The sequence below is a fragment of the Tursiops truncatus genome, chromosome 3 (assembly GCF_011762595.2).
Source record: "Tursiops truncatus isolate mTurTru1 chromosome 3, mTurTru1.mat.Y, whole genome shotgun sequence".
Lineage (NCBI taxonomy): Eukaryota > Metazoa > Chordata > Mammalia > Artiodactyla > Delphinidae > Tursiops > Tursiops truncatus.
The window spans coordinates 77,673,132-77,693,507 of NC_047036.1; the positions used below are offsets into that span (position 1 = coordinate 77,673,132).

Below are 20,376 nucleotides of genomic sequence, written 5' to 3' on the forward strand. Positions count from 1 at the left end.
ACTGTGCAATAAGATTTGGGGGTAATTTTATTTCAGTCTTATTTTCCCAGTTCATGTTTTCTTAGTTATTTTTACATTAAACATATAAGGTACAATAAAAATAATAAAAGGAAAAATCTATGTTCCTTGATCTGTCTTTTAAGGACTTCCATAATTTGAGCGGTCTCAAAATTTAGAACAAACCTACGTGGTCTTTAATTGTTTTCTTCTCATATATTCAGGTTGGCTTCCACTTCCAAATGTATTGCAATTTTCAGATTATACTTTCTTCTGTTCGCCTCATCCTAATGAGTTATTAATTGATTAACTTATTCTTGATAACATCTGAGTAAAGTTATGTAACAGCTCATACTATGTATAAGTGTGTGCACTCCCTCTGAAGGATGCGGTAGTCAGACTTTCATTACTGGGGTCCCTATGGCTGCCATTTCTGTCGCCAGCTTTTTTCGGGGGATACTTCAAGTAGCACATCTTATATTTTGCATTGCATTGTTTTAATACAGACAAGATGATCACGTATCCAAATATATACGTCAAGCTGTGAATTTTAAAATAAACAAATCGTATACAACTCATTCCTTGAGAGGGTTTGGCTGAATGCTATATGTCAGGAGGCTCTATGACATAGGGCGTTTAAGTGGAGGCGTCACAGAGGACTTGCCCAAATATGTTTTCCTCTTTGTGTGTAGCAACGAGCTGATTGTATCTGTAGCTAAATGTATAACTGGGTACTGTGGATTACTCAGTGGACTTTTCTGCTTTTTTTCCCCTTCCCTACGGTTTTAATTGAGTACTAATTAATGCTTCAGCTATAATGATATAAATCAATTATCTTTGCTTAAAAAGTTCCCTGTGACCCATTTGCTTTGATTATCAAAAAAACAAAGGCAAATATCACAGCCAGAGTTGGAAGAGGCCTTAGGGTTGTCTAGACCTTGCATTACCTGAATCATGTCTTCTTAGGACCATCCCCGCCAGAGGTCATCTGACCTCTGCCCAGGTGACTACTGCAGGTAGGATTCTGTACTGGTGAAGGGTGTGGGCTTTGGACTCAGTTAAATATAGGTCTGAGTCACAGCTCTGGTGCTTAGCTGTGAGCTTTTAGGCAATTTACTGAATCTCACTGAGACTCAGTATCTTTATCTGTAAAACAAGCCTACTATTCCATACCTTACAGGGCTATTATTTTTTAAAACGTGTTACAGGGAACTTCTGACCAAATGCACAGATTGAACATGTGTCTTGATCCCTTCTCTCCCCTGAAGCCCCACTAAAAGGAGAGTAAATGAATTTAAAACAAATAGGAAAGTTATAAGCCCACAAGGATAAAGAGAATAGAAAAGGAGACAATTACAGACAGGAGAAACCAACACATTCCCGGAAAATGGACAGTGAGAGTGGAGTAGTGGAAACTGATTCAGAGAATGGAGAAAGTGACTACCCGACCACCTATAGAGAAGCTACTGACAGAAGTGAGCCAGGCTGAATGCCAGGTTGAAGTTCAGAATTTGGGGGTGGGACATGGGCTGAATCAATCGAGATGGGTGAGCATCTACAGATTGCGGTTAGCACCTCAGGCCCTTTCTTCCATCCCACACAGCAAGATAACTACCCCTTTCCAACCTCAAATGAGATAGAAGGCTCACAAAGAAAAGGACCAGACCGCGGAGAGGATAAGAAAATTAGAGATCAACTCAAGACATGCAATAGAGAGGAGGATATAATCAAATAGTGACATTTTAAAAAACCCAGAACAACTGACCAAAAGTAGTTGACACAGACAATCACACACACACACACATGAGAATCAGGTAGATAGGAAGTAGGTAGACAAATAGGTACATGGAAAATATATCTTGGGCTGATGCGTAGAGAAAGTGGAGGAGAGAACTTTGAACATTGCATAAAGTAACTTTTTTTTTTTTTGCGGTACGCGGGCCTCTCACCGTTGTGGCCTCTCTCGTTGTGGAGCACAGGCTCCGGACGCACAGGCTCAGCGGCCTTGGCTCACGGGCCCAGCCGCTCTGCGGCATGTGGAATCTTCCCAGACCGGGGCGCGAACCCGTGTCCCCTTCATCAGCAGGCGGACTCTCAACCACTGCACCACAAGGGAAGCCCTGCATAAAGCAACTTTGCAAAGAAGTTTTTGAGGAGGAAGCATGTTGGAGGAGGATTGTCTGATTATTAACATTGAGTGTCTTTCAACATGCAAAGAAAAACTACTAATATATTTACTTCAAGAAGCAGTATATTAGTCAGGATAGGATAGGCTATAATGCAATAACCAACAAATCTGAAACTTCATTGGCCAATCAAATAGAAGAGCATTTCTTTCTTAGGCAAAGTTCACTGCAGGTCCATCGGCTCCCCAAGGCAGCTTGCTTTCAAGTTATCCATGCTGTTTTTGACTTATAATGTCATCATTTCAACTTGAGGCCTAGGCAGGGGAATGGAGAATGTATGGAAAGTTCATAACCAGTCTTCTTTTTTTATTGAAGTATAGTAGTTGATTTACAATGCTGTATTGGTTTCTGGTGTACAGCAAAGTGATTCAGTTATACATATATATGTTCTTTTTCATATTCTTTTCCATTATGGTATATTACAGGATGTTGAATATAGTTCCCTGTGCTATACAGTAGGTCCTTGTGGTTTATCTATTTTATATATAGTAGTGTGTATATGTTAATCCCCAACTCCTAATTTATCCCTCCCCCACCCCCTTTCCCCTTTGGTAACCATAAGTTTGTTTTCTATGTCCGTGAGTCTGTTTTTGTTTCATAAATAAGTTCGTTTGTGTCATATTTTAGATTCCACATATAAGGATATCATATGATATTTGTCTTTCTCTTTCTGACTTACTTCACTTAGTATGATAATCTCTAGTTTCATCCATGTTGCTGCAAATGATATTATTTCATTCTTTTTTATGGCTGAGTAGTATTCCAATGTATATATGGACCGCATCTTCTTTATCCATTCCTGGGTTGATGGACATTTAGGTTGCTTCCATGTCTCAGCTATTATAAATAGTGCTGCTATGAATATCGGTGTGCACATATATTTTCAAATTACAGTTTTCTTCAGAAAAATGCCCAGGAGTGGAATTGCTGGATCATATGTTAGCTCTAGTTTTAGTTTTTTAAGGAACCTCTATACTGTTCTCCATAGTGGCTGCACCAATTTACATTCCCATCAACAGTGTAGGAGGTACAACCACTCTTTTATGCTTCAAACTGGTTAACCTACATCACTGCACTTCCAGTCAAGTGGCCAGAACTACTCACAAGGCCAATATAATTACAAGGGAGTCTGGGAAATGAGGGGGTTCACATGGATATTTGGTGAGCGTTAAATGACTCAACCACAGGCTGAAAGTGTGGCTACGATGCCTGGCTCTGCCATGTACTGTGTGATTTACTTAACCTCTCTGTAACTCAGTTTCTTTAACTGTAAGATAGAGATAGTAACATCCAACTTATGGTGTTGTTATAAGGATTATATGAGAATATTCAAGTAAAGCATCTAGAGCAGTGTCTGTCACAGAGAACATTCTCAGTGACTGTTAGCTATTATATCCCCATCATTATTATCTAGCTTGCTATATCTACCAGGGTTTAGCTAATCTTCGTTACCTCTACTAACTTGAGGTTTAGGTGCAGTGCTAAGGAAACATATTACATATGCATAGCATTTTATAGTTTAAATACCCATAATAAATCTGTGAATCATGCATGATGAACATAATTCCCATTTAGTTAATTAGGAAAGATAAGAAACTGCTCAGTTGGGTCAAGGTCTCATCGCTGGTTCTGGGAGGAAGACTAGAATCCAGTTCTCATGACTCTTTGGATAGACTTGTCCACTGGCCCCAGACTGTCTTATCAAGGCAGAAACCAAGGTGGCAAAGGCTGACTGATCTGGGCCACAGAACAGATCAGTGGAGGAGAAAGAGAAATCTGGTCCCTTGACTTCAAATATTTAAGAGAAGGTGGTCAACAATGGATCCTGGGAGAAGCAACATTCCCAATCGCAGGCACCAGCGGTCTTTCATGGGGGAAGAACTTTAACCATGCCTATTGAAACAAAATGTCTGAATGTGAGAGAGCCGCTAAGGTCAGGAACACACAGTGACAGAAACACAATAATGAAGTGTCCTTGTCAGAAACCAGGGGTGCAATGGGAGTCAGAGCTCATGGATATGGGGGAAAAGTCTTAAAACAACTCAAGCAGCAAGATACTGAACCTTCTTTTAGCTTAAATCCATTTAGCAATTGTATAAGGTTAAATTGTATGAAGTTGTCATCTCTGTAGGTCAAACATTTTGAATATAGGCAATTTTAGATGGTTCAACCTCATAATTGCGGTAGAGAGGTTTCTTCCCTTATGATGCCTCTTTCCTACAGCATAGTAATACCCATACAGAGCTACAAACACCTCCTGCAACACAAATATGAATAGTGCACCTACCCTGTGCTGACACTCTTCTGAGGAAAGATCAGTGCTCTATTAGTCAGACTTGGTTTAGCAGGCCGTCTTTACTGAATGTGATTCCCAGAGTCAGGGCTTCAGAGTCCATCTAACCTGTGATGATTCCTGGCTCTGTGTGACCATGAACAAGTGTCTATATCTATATATATCTATATAGTGTCTCTCTCTCTCTATATATAGTCTATATAGATATATATATCACATCCAACTTGTGATGATTCCTGGCTCTATGTGATCATGGACAAGTGTCCATATATACGTTCATAGTACAGAGGTACTGAATAAATATTTTATAAATTGTTACCATTAGATTTATGAGCAATTTGTTGAAAGACCCTTTCTTCAAAGATTTTGCCATTTAAAGAAAAACAATATACCAAAATACTAACTTAAGTGCTGAAACTTCAACCCAGAGAGAGAAATGAACAGGTTTGTGAGGGCAGGAATGTGAAGGTGACACCATAGAGCAGAGGGGTGTCGCTGACTGGCCCTGTTCTGAGAGGCTTGAGAGCACCAAGACCAGCAAGGCAGTGAGCTTCAGAAAACTTGAGTAAGAATATCCAGGGCTTCCCTGGTGGCGCAGTGGTTGAGAGTCCGCCTGCCGATGCAGGGGACACGGGTTCGTACCCCGGTCCGGGGCGATCCCACATGCCGCGGAGCGGCTGGGCCCGTGAGCCATGGCCGCTGAGCCTGCGCGTCCGGAGCCTGTGCTCCGCAACGGGAGAGGCCACGACAGTGAGAGGCCCGCGTACCACAAAAAAAAAAAAAAAAAAAAAGATCCAAAGCCTCATAGTAAATGTAACTTAAAAGGTGGATTCATCCACACAGAGAGAAGTGACATCGTAGCCCTTCTTCCTAAGAATGTTGTAGAAACACAACCCCAGTTGAAGAGGTAGTTACTCTTTCTAGACTAAATGCTCAAATCAGAATTCAAATTCACGAGAGGCATTTCCTGGTACAGGAGAAACCTGGAGAAGGTCTGAGTCATTTTAAGCTGGGATCTTTATACTTGTGTCCCGCATTCCCCATCCTGAGTGTATTAGTTAGCTAAGGCTGTCATAACAACAGCTAGGGCTGGCTTAGAACAATAGAAATGTATTGTCATAGTTCTGGAGGCTGAAGCCCAAAAGCAGCATGTCCGCAGGGCCACGCTCCTTCTGAAGGTGCCGGGGAGGATCTGTCTCAGGTCTCTCTCCAGCTTCTGGTAGTTCCTGGGCTTACGGCAGTATAACTCCAGTCTGCACATGGCATCCTCCCTGTGTGTGCACCTATGCCCCAATTTCTCCTTTTTATGACACCCATCATACTGGATTAGGGCCCATATAATGACCTCATTTTAATTTGGTAATCTCTGCAAAACCCAATCTCCAAATAAGGACAGATTCTGTAGTATGGGGTTAAGACTCCAACATACCTTTTTTGGAGGGACACAGAAACACAGAAAAACACAGAAAAAGGAAACTGATCTACTCATAAAAGTGCTATTGGCTTGAATAGTACCAAGTGATACCTCTTGGAGAATAATCCAAAATTCATATAAGTAAAAATCCTATTGCAGCAAAAGAGTATTACAAAGCAATGAAGCTTCTTTGCCAGAAGGCTATTTTTACCACAGAACTATGCTATGTTTATTTGAAAAACAAGTCATGCTTAAAGTATGATCTTCTGTAACCAGTGCCTTTAGACTCTGAACTGGATCTAATTAACAAACACAATATAATGAAACCAAAAGGGTGCTTTTGACTCTGCAGGTAAGGAGAACTGGGCTGATAACAGAGTAGTTTTTCCTTCACAGTTCTCTGTACGTCACTAGGCAGCAACAAACCACCCAAGTACCCTTCACCTAATCCCATCATAAACATGACAATTATACCAGCAGAAAAGCCAAGCCACTCATAGAAACAAAAGTAACCCAAGTCTCAAAATTATTTCAGAAGAAGATGGCAAGACAGGGGATGTATGTTCATTATAACTTTTCAATTGCTAGTTCGTAGCAGAGAGGCTGGGCCTCAGTTAAACTTCACCCTCTCAGTCAATTGTAATCACCTTTGTAAGTCTTATTAAATATTTCAAAAAATAAGAATAATTTTCACATTTAAAAATAATTTGAGGGCTTCCCTGGTGGCGCAGTGGTTGAGAGTCCGCCTGCCGATGCAGGGGACACGGGTTCGTGCCCCGGTCCGGGAGGATCCCACATGCCGCGGAGTGGCTGGGCCCGTGAGCCATGGCCGCTGAGCCTGCGCGTCTGGAGCCTGTGCTCCGCAACGGGAGAGGCCACGACAGTGAGAGGCCCGCGTACAGCAAAAAAAAAAAAAAAAATTTGAGTGTGAGCAGGACTTAATGACTTGCTTCCAAAGAATAGAGTATAAGAAGGGAGAGATTATACTTTTCAGTGGAGAAACCCAGCAAACACCACCTTACTCAAGTGAAGGAGGTTACTATCACTAGTGATAAATCCCATGGATATCAGGTACCCCCAACACAACGTGATGATAAGCCACTTGCCACTGTGGTATTCTTCCCCCAAACCCACAGCCCCAGCCTAATCATGAGAAAAACATCAGATAATCTCAAATTGAGGGACATTCTACGAAACATCTGACCAGTACCCCTGAAATCTGTCAAGGTCATGAAAGCCTGTCAAGGAAAGACTAAAGAACTGTCACAGACCACAGAGGAGTCTAAGAAGATGTGACCATAGTGCGGCGGGCGATATCCTGGATTAGAACCTCAAACAGAGAAAGGACATTGATGAGATAACTGGTGAAATCCAAATAAAGTCTGGAGTTCGGCAAATAATAATATGCCAGTGTTGGTTTCTTAGTTTTGATGAATATATCACGGTAATATAAGATGGTAACTGGGGAAACTGAAACTGGGAACTCTGTACTACCTTTGCAGCTTTTCTGTAAGTCTAAAATTATTCCAAAATAAAATTTTAATAGAAAAATAATTTTATGTTTAACAAGAATTTTCTGAGAATAAACACCCCTAAAATGTTTGAAATAAATTTTTATTTATAATAACCATTTTTAAAGGTTTAAAGATAATCTTCCAGCAGCACATTCATTGCTGGAAGTAGCTAACCAACATGCAACCTGAATCTGCCAGGTAGAAAAGTGCTCCTGTTGTGAGTATCTTTCCAAAACCCTTGGAGGAGCAGCAAATGTAAGTGGGTAAACAGAAGTTTAAGTGAAAGACTTGTACTACAGAAGGATCTTTTTTTTTTTTTTTTTTTTTGCGGTACGCGGGCCTCTCACTGCTGTGGCCTCTCCCGTTGCGGAGCACAGGCTCCAGACGCGCAGGCTCAGTGGCCATGGCTCACGGGCCCAGCCGCTCTGCGGCATGTGGGATCTTCCCGGACCGGGGCACGAACCCATGTCCCCTGCATCGGCAGGCGGACTCACAACCACTGCGCCACCAGGGAAGCCCAACAGAAGGATCTTAAAGTGTTCTTTTGAAATTCATAGATAGCTATCATGTTGAAGACAGATTTATAAGGAAGTATTTTTTAAATAACAGCTTAATTGAAATATCATTCACATACTACACAATTCACCCAATTTAACTATGCAATTCAGTGGTTTTTAATATATTCACAAACATGTAAATCACCAGTCAATTCTAGAATATTTTTTATCACCTCAAAAAGAAACCCCAAGCCCTTTAACTATCTCCCTCCTGTCCTTACAACCTCCTCGCTCCACCAGCCCTAAACAGCTGCTAACCTACTGTCTGTCTCTACAGATTTGCCTATTCTGAACATTTCATATAAATGGAATCATATAATATATGACCTTTGGTGACTGGCTAGGTGTATTATTTTTATCATCTCCAGATACACTCTGAAGACCAGATAAAGTACCTTAGAAAAATTTACTTTTATCATTGCAGATATTAAATTACTCATTTTGAAATATAATCTCAATCTCCACCCCCAAGAGGTCATGCAGCCCATCCCCATCCCCAGTCCATTATCAATGTTTGTATACAGCAAAGAGTAATCTTAGAGCAGTGGTTAGGGGCACGCACTAGAGAGCTAGCCCACCAGATTCAAATGCTAATGCTGTCACTTCGCAGCTCTGCAACCCAGGGCAAATTATTCAACTTCCCTGGGCCTTAGTTTCCTTACCTATAACATGGGGCAAATAACAGTTCCTACCTCACAAGGGTGAAATGAGCAAATACATGCAAAGTCCTTTAAAAATTCCTAGTACATAGTAAGTACTATACGTGTTTGATTTACTTACAGTCATTATTGACTGTGAGAGCCATTCAATACAAATAGAATCACGAAGTGTTTAGACAGTTCTTCTGACCTCCTGATCTTATGTGATCAGAGACCATTTCAATTATAAGTGTCTTTTTAAATTACCCAGTCTACTCCTTTCATCTTTTAAGAAGGAAGTTTAGCCTGGAAAGACCCAGCAATGTGTTCTTATTCATTCCACAGATATTTATTGAGGACATATTCTGTGCCAGGCAGAGTCTCACGTTCTGTGAATAAGATTGAAATGATCCTTTCGGCCATGGAGTCTAATGGAGGATATAGACAAGCAGTTATGAGGCAGATAAAAGAACATTAATAATCACAATGATTTTACCTCCTTCGGACCCTTTAGGAGGAATTGCATCATTGCAGAAGGAAACAAGAAGGGGGAATACAACAAGAGAGCATCTTCTGGTTGATTTTTGAAATGTTTATAGAAGAAGTTTCTCAGCATGGGGGGAGACAGTGGGAGTGAGATAGAGAGAGGATTTTTAAGATGTTTTGCTGAGTGTTCAGATTGTGTGCCCATTCAGGCACTTTCAATTGCAGTAAAGGGATTGCAGTGAAGATTAAATGATTTTAGTTACTTTTGGAACACTGGGCCACTGTTTCTTTAAATATAAGCCGAATTTAGTATTGAGCCATGAGGATCCTGGGCTTTATATGGGCTTAGACAGTTACAATCTAATGCAGTGTTGGGGAAAGTTAAAGCTTTGGGAATGGGAAGGGAGGAGTATTTCAGGAGAAGGAAAATGAGCCAAGGCAGGAACTCTGGAAAGAGCCCGGTGTGTTCTGGCATCTGAAAGCAGGAAGGCATGGCTGGAACACAGTGGCATGAAGGCACAAAGCTGCAGACAAGGCTGCCCAGGACACAACCTGCAGGCCCTGGGAGGCCATGTTAAGGGATCAGAATGCCATCCTGCTGGCATTGAGGAGCCATCAGGAACTGCAAACCAGGAGAGGGATGATCTACACATCTCTAGTTAGTTGTTGACACCGCAGAGCATAGCGTACTAACTCTGCAAGCTGAGCTCTTTTCATGAACCCACAGCCACAGGACAGATGGTTGCAAACCTAAGGGAAATCAGCAAGGAAATCAGAAGAAGCTGAAGGCTTAGAGCTTCCTGGCAAGCAGAGGGTGTCACACCTACCTCCTCACCAGCTGCCAGACCTCCAGAGCAATCTCTTTTGTTTTGTTTTGTTTTAATACCACTAGACAAAATTAGAAAAGAAAAAGCTTATTTTATCTTTATACCCATTTTCAGCAATAAAAGTGGTAAAGTTGTTGTTTCTGTATATCTGGATAGTAGTACTGACTCTATGGAGGCTGGCTGCTCTGTGAAACAAAGTATTCTTCACTATTGCCTTCCTGAAGACAAATGCCTTTGTAAAAGGGGGGGAAATTTAATAAAATGGGTAATGTTTTCAAACCTAATGTTCTGTTATACAGCAATATGACAGCATACTTTTGCAATATTGATTCTCTCCTCCATTCTTTTTCCAAAGTTTTATGATGTTACATAGCCTTGGGGAGTGTAGCAGGTGTGATCAGCTACCTGAATCCCCTTTGGGGATAAAAAGGCCCTACTCCAGCTCCTGGAGTGCCACCAGCTGACAACACTCATCAGCCACTTGGGGGCTGCCACAGCTTAAGGGAGATGCTTCCCTTCCTTAAAGCCATGCTGCCTCCCTCTTCAACCATATCCAAAGACTGGTTGATGCAGGCTTATAAGGGCTCAGCTCTCTCTTGCCAACCCTGGACATCTCTAAAGGGCATCACATCTTCGTCATTCCCTGAAGGATCATGTGAGGCTTCTACTGGATCTGTATCCCAGCTGAACTTCTCCCTTTGCCCATCTTTCCTTTGCTTCGACAGGTATTGATCCCAAGAGCACTCCCTAGTACAGCCCTGGAAAGCAGTTGTGACTCAGCCCTCTGTGTTCCACACAGACAAGAAGCAGAAAGTTGTGTCACGTTAAAGAACAAGGCCTGAAGGTATATGCAGGGACGTGAAGAATGAGAAGTAAAACCTGAGGTCCCACCTATAGGTATGTGTATGACTCAAGTTCTTGTTTGGTAGTGGTGAAAACTAAAAACTACTTCATCTCCTGTTGGTTCTCTTTCTTGTCTTCTTCCCCTGTCCCTCCAACCTTCCATCTCCATTCTTTCCCCCTTCCCCTACTTCATCTGCCATCCATACGCAAGCCCAGTGAACTGAGAAGCAAGGTGTCTTAGCCCATTCAGGCAGCTATAACAAAATGCCACAGGCTGGAGGGCTTAGAAACAACAGAAATGTTTTTCTCACAGTTCTGGCGGCCAGAAGTCTGAAATCAGGGTGCCAGCATGGTAGGGTGAGGGCTTCTTCCAAGTGGTAGACGTCTTCTTGCAGCCTCTTAAGGTGGAAGGGGCAAGAGAGCTCTCTCAGGGATCTTTTATAAGGGCATTAATTTTATTCATGAGGGTTCTGCCCTCATGACCTAATCACTTCCAAAGGTCCCACCTACTAATGCCACCAATTTGGGCATTACCATTCCAATGTAGGAATTCGGGAGAACACAAACATTCAGACCACTGCACACGGCAAGGCTCCTATGGTCTAAACATTGTCTCCTACTGGCCAGCACACCTTCACCTCCCTTACACACAGAACTTCACCACTGGAGCCATTCTTCTGGATAATTCAGGTCAGAAGGATGAAGCTCCTACTCAGATACATGCCTGTTAAAAGGGAAAGGAGACTCTGAGAGCCTGTGCCTATTTTGCTAATTAGTCTTTGCCTGTTTACACAGATTTTTTTTTTTTTTCTGGTTTACTTAGGAAAACATTACTATGGAGTAGAGCAAACTTGGCTGAGAATCTTGAGATGGCAGATAGGACAGATGAGTTTCAGCAGGATCAGAGGGCACTTGGATGTCAGCCAGAAGGTCCAGGTTTTCTGGGGGTAACTTCCCCTCCAAGAGTGTAGAAAGAAACACCATCCAAAGTGAAGGGCACTGTCCAAACTGTGGGTACCTTGGAAAAATGCCCTGCTTCCTTCTCAATTTTACCCCCTGGCTGGTTTATCAAAAACCTCTCAGCTGTCAGAGCAAATGGACACTCCCTGCATTGTCTGACCCAACCTTTGAGTGACGTTTCATACTGTGGGCCAGCCCTTCCTTTCAGAGGCCCTCCTCCCTGGACCTTAGCGCCCACTTTTCCACTATCTTCCTTCTGCAGCACCTTCTCAGGCTCCCCTGGCTCCTTCTCTGGACACCATCCTGCCTTTATTTTCCTCATTTATACATTTCCCAATGAGAAGTGATGAGTTCCTGCACAACTACAGCAGTAATGGGGACAGGGGGAGAGGAGATACAATGTGGAGATTATTCAGAGGAGGTTTCAACTAACTCAAGTCAAAGATGTGGGGAGGAAGCAGCCCTGAGCTCCCCCCTCTCCCCAGCCTGCCCACCCTTCAGTCAGAATGAGAAGCCCCTCCAGGGATCCAACAGCACTCTTGGAATACATCTGCCGGCCACTGCCCTCATCACATGGTCATTGTGGATTTATTTGTCTGTGTTTCCTACTAGACTGTAAGGTCCTTGAGTGCAGAAGGTCCCTGTTACCTCCACAGAACCTGTCACATAGCAGGCATCCTGTTACTGAGTAAATAAAGAAATAAAATACAGGCATCCTCTCAGGTTTTATTGCACCTCACTTCATTGTGCTTTGCAAAGATTGCATGTTTTACAAATTGAAGGTTTGTGGCAACCTGACATCGATCAAGTCTATAGGTGCTATTTTTCCAACAACATTTGCTTAGTTCATATCTCTGTGTCACATTTTGGTAAATCCTGCAATATCTCAAACTTTTTCATTGTTATTATACTTGTTATGGTGATCTATAATCAGTGATCTTTGATGTTACCATGGTAATTGGTTTTGTTTTCGTATTTTTAAACTAAGGTATGTACATTACTTTTTTAGACTTGCTATTGCACACTTAATAGACTACAGTACCGTATAAACGTAACTATTGTATTCACTGGGAAACAAAATATTCGTGTGACTCAGTTTATTGTGATATTTGCTTCACTGCAGTGGTCTGGAACCAAACCTGCAATATCTCAGAGGTATGCCTCTACTTAGAATATGTGCAAATAAAAATGTAGCAAAAGGTGTCATACATACTTAAAACGAGCTTCCCCAAGATGCTCAAATGCTGGTCATGGTATCAAAGTTCCAAATTCCTCACTGACTGCAAGAGAAAGTGAAAACATCATCCTCTTCTTCAACTTCTTTGAAATTCTTCTTTACTTATAATCCTTAATGTGCTGTTTAGCCTGTAATTGTTCTGCTTATATGAGTTCTGACTCTTGAGCAAAGCCTGAAGGCTGAAGTCATTCATTCTCTTACAGATTTTGGTATCAACTGTATCAGAAGCATAGTGTGGCTGCTTAATAAATAAGTTAATACATGGATTGATTACTCCAGACCTTGGACCAGAGGCTCCAGCCAGGTGGGTGGGCTCCATTTTATTTCCTGATCTGTCCCCACCCTTTCTTCTTCTGACCACATCCCACCAGCCAGCCAGCCCTTTCAAGCCTCCTTTCCCTTCCTATGATCCCCCAAACCCACAGAACCCCAAATTCCCAAAGCACATTTGTACTTATTCACACACTGTATGTCTTTCAGTGCCACCCAAATGATCATGTGTGACAAATGCCATATGACTTCAGCTAAACTCTAAGTTCCTGGAGGGCAGGAAATATGTATTTTAACTTTTATATCGCTCTCTCTATAGTTCCTTTCATTATGCTTTACATGGAAGCCTTTCAAAATATAAAACCAACTGGTTTAAGTTCAATTTTAAATACTCTGCTAGAAAATACCTCAAACTTTAATGGGAACCGTTCTTCCAGAGTCAGAATAATGTACTCGGGGGATCCTGAATCTTGGCTCTCTAGGATCCTGAGTTAGATGCTTCCAGGTCCTGGGCCTGGAGGTGGGTCTATTATCTCACCCCGTTAGTTCTGTGTTTGCTTAAATTACTGTAGGTGTTTGGTCACAATCATAAAAGCATTTTTCATGCTTATGACATATTTTCCTTAATTATAAATGTAATTGAGGCCACCAATCAATTTTTCTTGAATGGACAATCACTGGCCCCATATCCAAGTTGATTCATTTCTATGTATAAATTCCTGTCCTACCACCTGTTTGTTGGAAATATCAGATACATAGATGGAACCCTTTAAAGGGTAAGTGGAACCCTTTAAGAGGAATTGCGTTTAAATCATTCCTCCCTGCTGCCCCCATCAAGAATGAGGCTAGCCAGTCCCTTGAATAAACGGAAGTTCGAATCCCTAAAAATGAGAAGGGGGAAGGAAACAAGAATTCGATTCTGCCAAATGCCATGCACCATTGACCAATCTTTCCTTACAACCTGCCCCCTCTCTCTCCAACGGTCTAAAACACAACATGGAAGGCAGCAGTGACCCTGAATCCCAAACTGTCAATGTCATTGCAGGGTAACAAGTTTTCTTCTGTCAGATCTGATCACAAACCGGCAGCAACTACAGGCAGACAATCGCTGCAGAGGAGCGTTTTCTAGTCAGGCTTGTTATATTTCACTTCAGGCTTGTTACATTTCACAGCCCCAAACCAGGAAGTGCTGTTTAAAATGAACCAAAGACAAAAGCAATCCAGCCTCCCAAACAAAATTCGGCAGTCTCCAGAAAGCCTATAGGGGCTTAAACTTGGGACTGTTCTTCGGTTTCGATTGGAACCTAAGGCTTCCTCCACATAAAACATCATTAAACGCACACACACGCACACACACGCACACGCGCGCGCGCGCGCGCGCGCACACACACACACACACACACACACACACACACACACACACCAATTTGGTTTTGTTAATCCGCTTCCTAATCCAGACGGCCCAGGCTTGGGCCCGATTTCAGTTGGTAAATTCTTCTCCTAGCTAAACCAGGGCAGATTGCAGAAAAGGTGTCTAATTCTTGAAATTCTTACGGTGGGGTATTGAGGCGTAGACGGGCCACGCTCGGGTCCCGCTCTCCCGTTGCAACTGCAAGCCAAGTCTGGGCAAGTCGAAGGAGGAACCCCGCGACCTCCAGCCTCTCCTCTCTGTGAGCCACGGGGAACCCAGCAGTGCTAGGGTGGAGGTGGGGGCATCACTGGGAGAAGATTCGGGGCCGAGGGTGTTAAGTTGCAGGCCGGGAGCCCCGGACCGCTACAGCCCGGGCACAGCCAGCGGCGGGCAGGAAGGGGAGGGCCCAGAGGGGTGAGGCAGAGCCCCGGCGCGGGTTCGGGGCTGGGTCGGAAAAGCTGCCTCACGGGGCGCGCCCGCCAGCCCTTCCACTCCCTCCCTCCCTCGCTCCTAACGCTCCCCGCCCGGGCCTCCCTTCCAGTCTGCGCTCCCCACGGCCTCGCCATGTCCCAACCGGGCCAGAAGCCCGTCGCCTCCCCGCGGCCCCGGCGCGCTGCGGCGGCCCGCCACACTCAGGAGGTGAGTGGCACTTGTGCCGGAGCCGCAGGGCTGAGCGCGGGGAGGACCCCGGCCCCGGAGCCGTGGGCCGCCTCCTTGCGGTAGCCTGCCTGGCCTGCTGCCCCGTGCGCCCCCTCCCGAGCCTGAGAAGGACTTAGGACTCAGAACCTGCCTCTGGGCAGGTGACGGGAGGTGGCTGGGTACTGCCGGGCCTGGGCCAAGTGTATTGGGCGTGGAGCAAGCCAGATTGGAGTTCGCCTGCGTTGGGAAAAGTTGATTGATGAGACTGGGGTGAAAGGCGGTTGAGGATAAAAGGGTAATACATTTCATTCGGGACCCCGAACTGGGTAAGGTAGTTCAACTAAAAGTTGGGTCTTCCGCGTAAAGTCCGGGCTGCAGGGCGTGGCTGCCTAGAAAAATAACACTTCTGCCCTAACCAGCCTTGCGCCAAATTGGGCGGGGCGGGGTCAACCCGGCAGGGCAGGGCCGATGTAGGCCTCGCCCAGGTGCCTCCCCCGCTGACAGCTGTGGGGCTTGAAAAGCTCAGCGCCAGCCAAGTCCGGGGCTGGTGGAGTGCGATCCCGCCCCTGCTGCGCTGCACCCCGTGTCCTCGCCGGTTTCTCCGCTGCGCGACTCAGAGCAAATCGGTTGTCGCCATGGCATTCGCAAGCTGGTGGTACATGACGGTAAACTGGAGCGATCGTGCCTGGGCAGGACCGGAAACGGAGTGGGCTTTGCTTTTCTGGGCGTGCAGGAGAGGTTATTGTGCAGGGTTTGGCGGGGAAGGGGTGGGGACCAGGTGCGACGTCTTCTCAGACCTTCAGTTTAGGCTCCGGGAGAGGCTGAGACCTACCCTGTGGTGGTATGTGCGAGCGAGCCCCGACGTGCAAGTCGGTGTGAGCAGACGCACCAGACTCAGCTCACGCTCATGAGTTGAATGGAGCAGGAATTGTTGCTGGAGGAATTCCGCCCTTGGACGCGGATTCCTGGATGAACTCAGACTCAGATCGAAAGAGCGCAGATCGAAAGAGCTCAGATCTAGTATTTGTTTTTAAGTCATAAGTAAATCTCAAAACTTTTAGAGGCATGTTGTTGGACGTGCATTCTCCAGCGCAAAGAAGAGGCAGCTGGGATTGGGTTCAAGGAGAAAATCCAAAACTCCAAGGAGCAGAAGCAACCGAGATCAAGACCCTTGTTGAGAATGAGAAAGAGGGAGAGAGAGACAGCGAGAGAGAGAGAGAGCCCACTGCTCTGTACTTTATTACTTGGATGAGGGACAGAGATGTTCCGTTTGTTTAGTGCATTGAATGCTTGTCCAACCAACTAGGTGTGATATCCAGTCAAGCTGGTACTTGTAATGTTTTGAACCTCCAGGAAGCATGATTTAACATTACGATGCTTCCCAAAAAAAAAAAAAAAAAACCACAAATTTTGTTGACAGAAAGAATAAAAATATTTATATCCCATTGATTTATGGTGAGAACTTAAAAAAATAGTTAAAGTACACCTCTCTCGGCATGTGGTATTGGGAAAAGCAAGGGTGTTGTAATAAGACAGTATTTAGAGAGAAACATCGTGTTGGAATCAGACAGTATTTAGAGAGAAACGTTGTGTTGGAATCAGTAAAATGTCCCTTTTCAGCCAATGGCCATTCACTGAGCACCTACCAAGTGGCAGACCCAGTAGTAGCCTCGAAGTGGAAAACAAGACAGAGTTCTTGTTCTCAAAGGGCAATGAATCAACCTTTTTGAACCTGTTTCCACATCTATAAAATGTGGGTGATAATAGGTACCACATAAGGGTTGGTGAAGACTATTTACATTCATGAATCAAAGTACCATACCCATATACCTTTTTTTTGAATTTTATTTATTTTTTTATACAGCAGGTTCTTATTAGTCATCAATTTTATACACATCAGTGTATACATGTCAATCCCAATCACTCAATTCATCACACCACCATTGCTACTCCCCCGTGGCTTTCCCCGCTTGGTGTCCATACATTTGTTCTCTACAGCTGTGTCTCAACTTCCACCCTGCAAACCGGTTCATCTGTACCATTTTTCTAGGTTCCACATACATGCGTTAATATACGATATTTGTTTTTCTCTATCTGACTTACTTCACTCTGTATGACAGTCTCTAGATCCATCCACATCTCAACAAATGACCCAATTTCGTTCCTTTTTATGGCAGAGTAATATTCCATTGTATATATGTACCACATCTTCTTTATCCATTCATCTGTCAATGGGCATTTAGGTTGCTTCCATGACCTGGCTATTGTAAATAGTGCTGCAATGAACATTGGGGTGCATGTGTCTTTTTGAATTATGGTTTTCTCTGGGTATATGCCCAGTAGTGGGATTGCTGGATCATATGATAATTCTATTTTTAGTTTTTTAAGCAACCTCCATACTGTTCTCCATAGTGGCTGTATCAATTTACATTCCCACCAACAGTGCCCCATATACCTTTAATGATTGGAAATTCCAGTTTCCCTTGAGATGTTTCTTCATGAATGCTTCCTACTACATTTTCTGGGTTTTTTTAAATGTAGCATCTTATTGGTGTGCTAAAAGCAAAAGTTTGCTTTGAGTCATTATTGTTCTAAGGTTCTTATCAAAATGCATCACATGAATTATCTGCAAATATGGATGGCAGTTAATATGGATGGTTTAGAGTTAACATCAGTCTTCTTCCAAATTCATGATTCTCTAAAGGAAATTATGCTGGAATATCTGGATGAAAGTAGTTTAAATCTATGTTTTTAACCCTGTTATGTTTAGGCATAGTCTGACATTTTTTGCTAAAACCTCTCTTATAATCCAGTGTTGGAACTATTCTAATTTTTTTTTTTTTCTGCTAGTAGAAACCTCCTAGAATCAGCAACCTGCCTGTGATCAAGCTTTGACTTTTTCCAAACCAGTGCTGTACAATATAAATATAGTGTGAGCCACATATGTAATTTTAAATTTTCTAGTAGTCACATTAGCTGACAGGTGAAATTCATGCTAATAGCATATTTTATTTAACCCGCTATATCCCAAATGTTATTATTTCACATGCAATCAATGTGCAAATCATTGGGATATGTACACTTTCTTTTTCATGTTGATTCTTCAAAATCCAGTGTGTATTTTATACTTAGAGTGCATCTCAGTTCACACTTGACACGTTTCAAGTGCTCAATAGGCGTTGAGTGGCTAATGGCTACAGTATTAGGACAGTATAGCTCTAGACATCGGTTTCTAACCATTTTCGTTTGATGGCTGTGAGGGGATGACCACAGCCCATTTTGAGAATTAAATGAAAGTTTGTGCACCATTTTCCCACAACAAAATATACATACACACACACAAAAGCCCATCCATAATCCCCTAGAGATATATGGAGCCAATTTATAACATATATATATATATACACATAATTTATAGTATTAGATACTATTATATATAATATTTATACAATTTATTAATACAAAAGTTTTATACAAAAACACACTATATATAATATATGTATGTATGTATTATATATATTACATATGTCATGCTTTTGGTAAATCCTGTTATTAAAATATTTTTACTGGGATCCTTTACTGAAAAAGATTATGAATGCAATGACCTAACTTTAAAAATTTAGGCAGAATAAGATAAAATAATTGAAAGATGTATCTATGATGTGTTTTGTTTAAGGGACTGCCACCTATAAAGCCAGTCAATGAAACATTACAATGTACATTTCCGCATTGAATACCATCAATATTATTGATCTTATCTTTTGAAGAACTATGTGGTTTTAGTAAAAAAAAAAAAAAAACCAACTTACAAAGCTAGATTTCAAGAACATCTGATGAGCTTGGTAATGATGAAGCATGAAAGAGGGTAAATTTGGTTGGCTGACACCGGTAATCACATTCCTGGGTCAAAAGTTGACTCTAGTAGTCCATGTTAATTAAAGGTGTTTCTTAGCCTAATTAGACCTGTCGGTCCAGTGGCAGCGTGATCAAGGAGCTCAAGTCATTTGGGAGGCCCCATCATTGTGGCCAGCCTGGGAAGATTGTCACAAGCCTTCCCTGGCAGGACAGACCACTTGACTGCAGTGACTTTTAGGAGTAAGGAATGCAAATTACATATTCTGCAAAAAGGGCACAGGCTTTAGGGTGCTGGGAGAATGGAGGTCACACAACTGTCCTCTTTTGTTTTTTGGGTTTTTTTTTTGCAGTACGCGGGCCTCTCACTGTTGTGGCCTCTCCCGTTGCGGAGCACACGCTCCGGATGCGCAGGCTCAGCGGCCATGGCTCACGGGCCCAGCCGCTCCGTGGCATGCGGGATCCTCCCGGACCGGGGCACGAAGACGTGTCCCCTGCATCGGCAGGCGGACTCTCAACCACTGCACCACCAGGGAAGCCCCAACTGTCCTCTTTTGTTTCACAGTTTCTGAATTGGTTTGCTTCCCATTGTAAATAAGACTTAAATTAAGAGTATACCTTGACATTATTCTTTAATCAATTTTGATACTTCCCAGAAAGTTAATTATATTCTACAGGTACTTTTTAAAGAATGATGTAGCTTGCTGGTGGTGGAAACAGTGGGTGGCTAGTTGATATTCCAAGGTGAACTGGTGGGAAATTAGTTCTGAGTAGGCTGTCTCACTGGTATACTAGATTTCTCTAAGCAACACATCTTTATTCTATTTTTTCCTTGATGTTTTTAAAAATTTTTATTGTGGTAAAATACACATAACTTAAAATTTACCATCTTAACCATTTGTGAGTGTAAAGTTCTGTGGAATTAAATACATTCATAATTCTTGTACAACCATCACTACCATCTAGCTCCAGAACTATTTTAATCTTGCAAAACTGAAACTCTATACCCATTAACCAATAAATTTTCATTCAATTTACATATTTACATTGGAATACATAGGACTGTATTCAAGTATCTGTGTTCCTTATCATTTTTTTATTGTATTGTAAGAACACTTAACATGAGATCTACCCTCTTAACCACTTTTTAAGTTTATGGTACATTGTTGTTGACTATAGGTACAATATTGTACAGCAGATGCCCTCAAGATTCATCCATGTTAAAGCATATGTCAAAATTTTCATCCTTTTA

General features: G+C 42.8%; 1 protein-coding gene and 1 long non-coding RNA gene across 9 annotated transcripts in view; both read left to right on the forward strand.

Moving 5' to 3' along the window:
- LOC141278302 (uncharacterized) overlaps positions 1-13,358 on the forward strand; it is a 68,253-nt gene extending 54,895 nt beyond the window's left edge. The window contains exons 5-6 of the long non-coding RNA XR_012330787.1: positions 10,638-10,809; positions 13,156-13,358. This is a non-coding gene — a long non-coding RNA (uncharacterized lncRNA). The remainder of the gene's footprint in view (positions 1-10,637; positions 10,810-13,155) is intronic.
- Positions 13,359-15,136: 1,778 nt separating this feature from the next.
- CAST (calpastatin) overlaps positions 15,137-20,376 on the forward strand; it is a 129,492-nt gene continuing 124,252 nt past the window's right edge. For 4 of the 8 annotated variants that reach the window (XM_019929667.3, XM_019929668.3, XM_019929669.3 and 1 more), the window contains exon 1: positions 15,137-15,272. In XM_019929667.3, the coding sequence (XP_019785226.2) occupies positions 15,198-15,272 (75 nt within the window). In that variant the 5' untranslated portion in view covers positions 15,137-15,197. Of the gene's footprint in view, positions 15,273-15,799; positions 15,938-20,376 lie in introns of those variants that run through there. The other 4 variants (XM_033853049.2, XM_033853050.2, XM_019929675.3 and 1 more) reach the window with 2 other exon arrangements.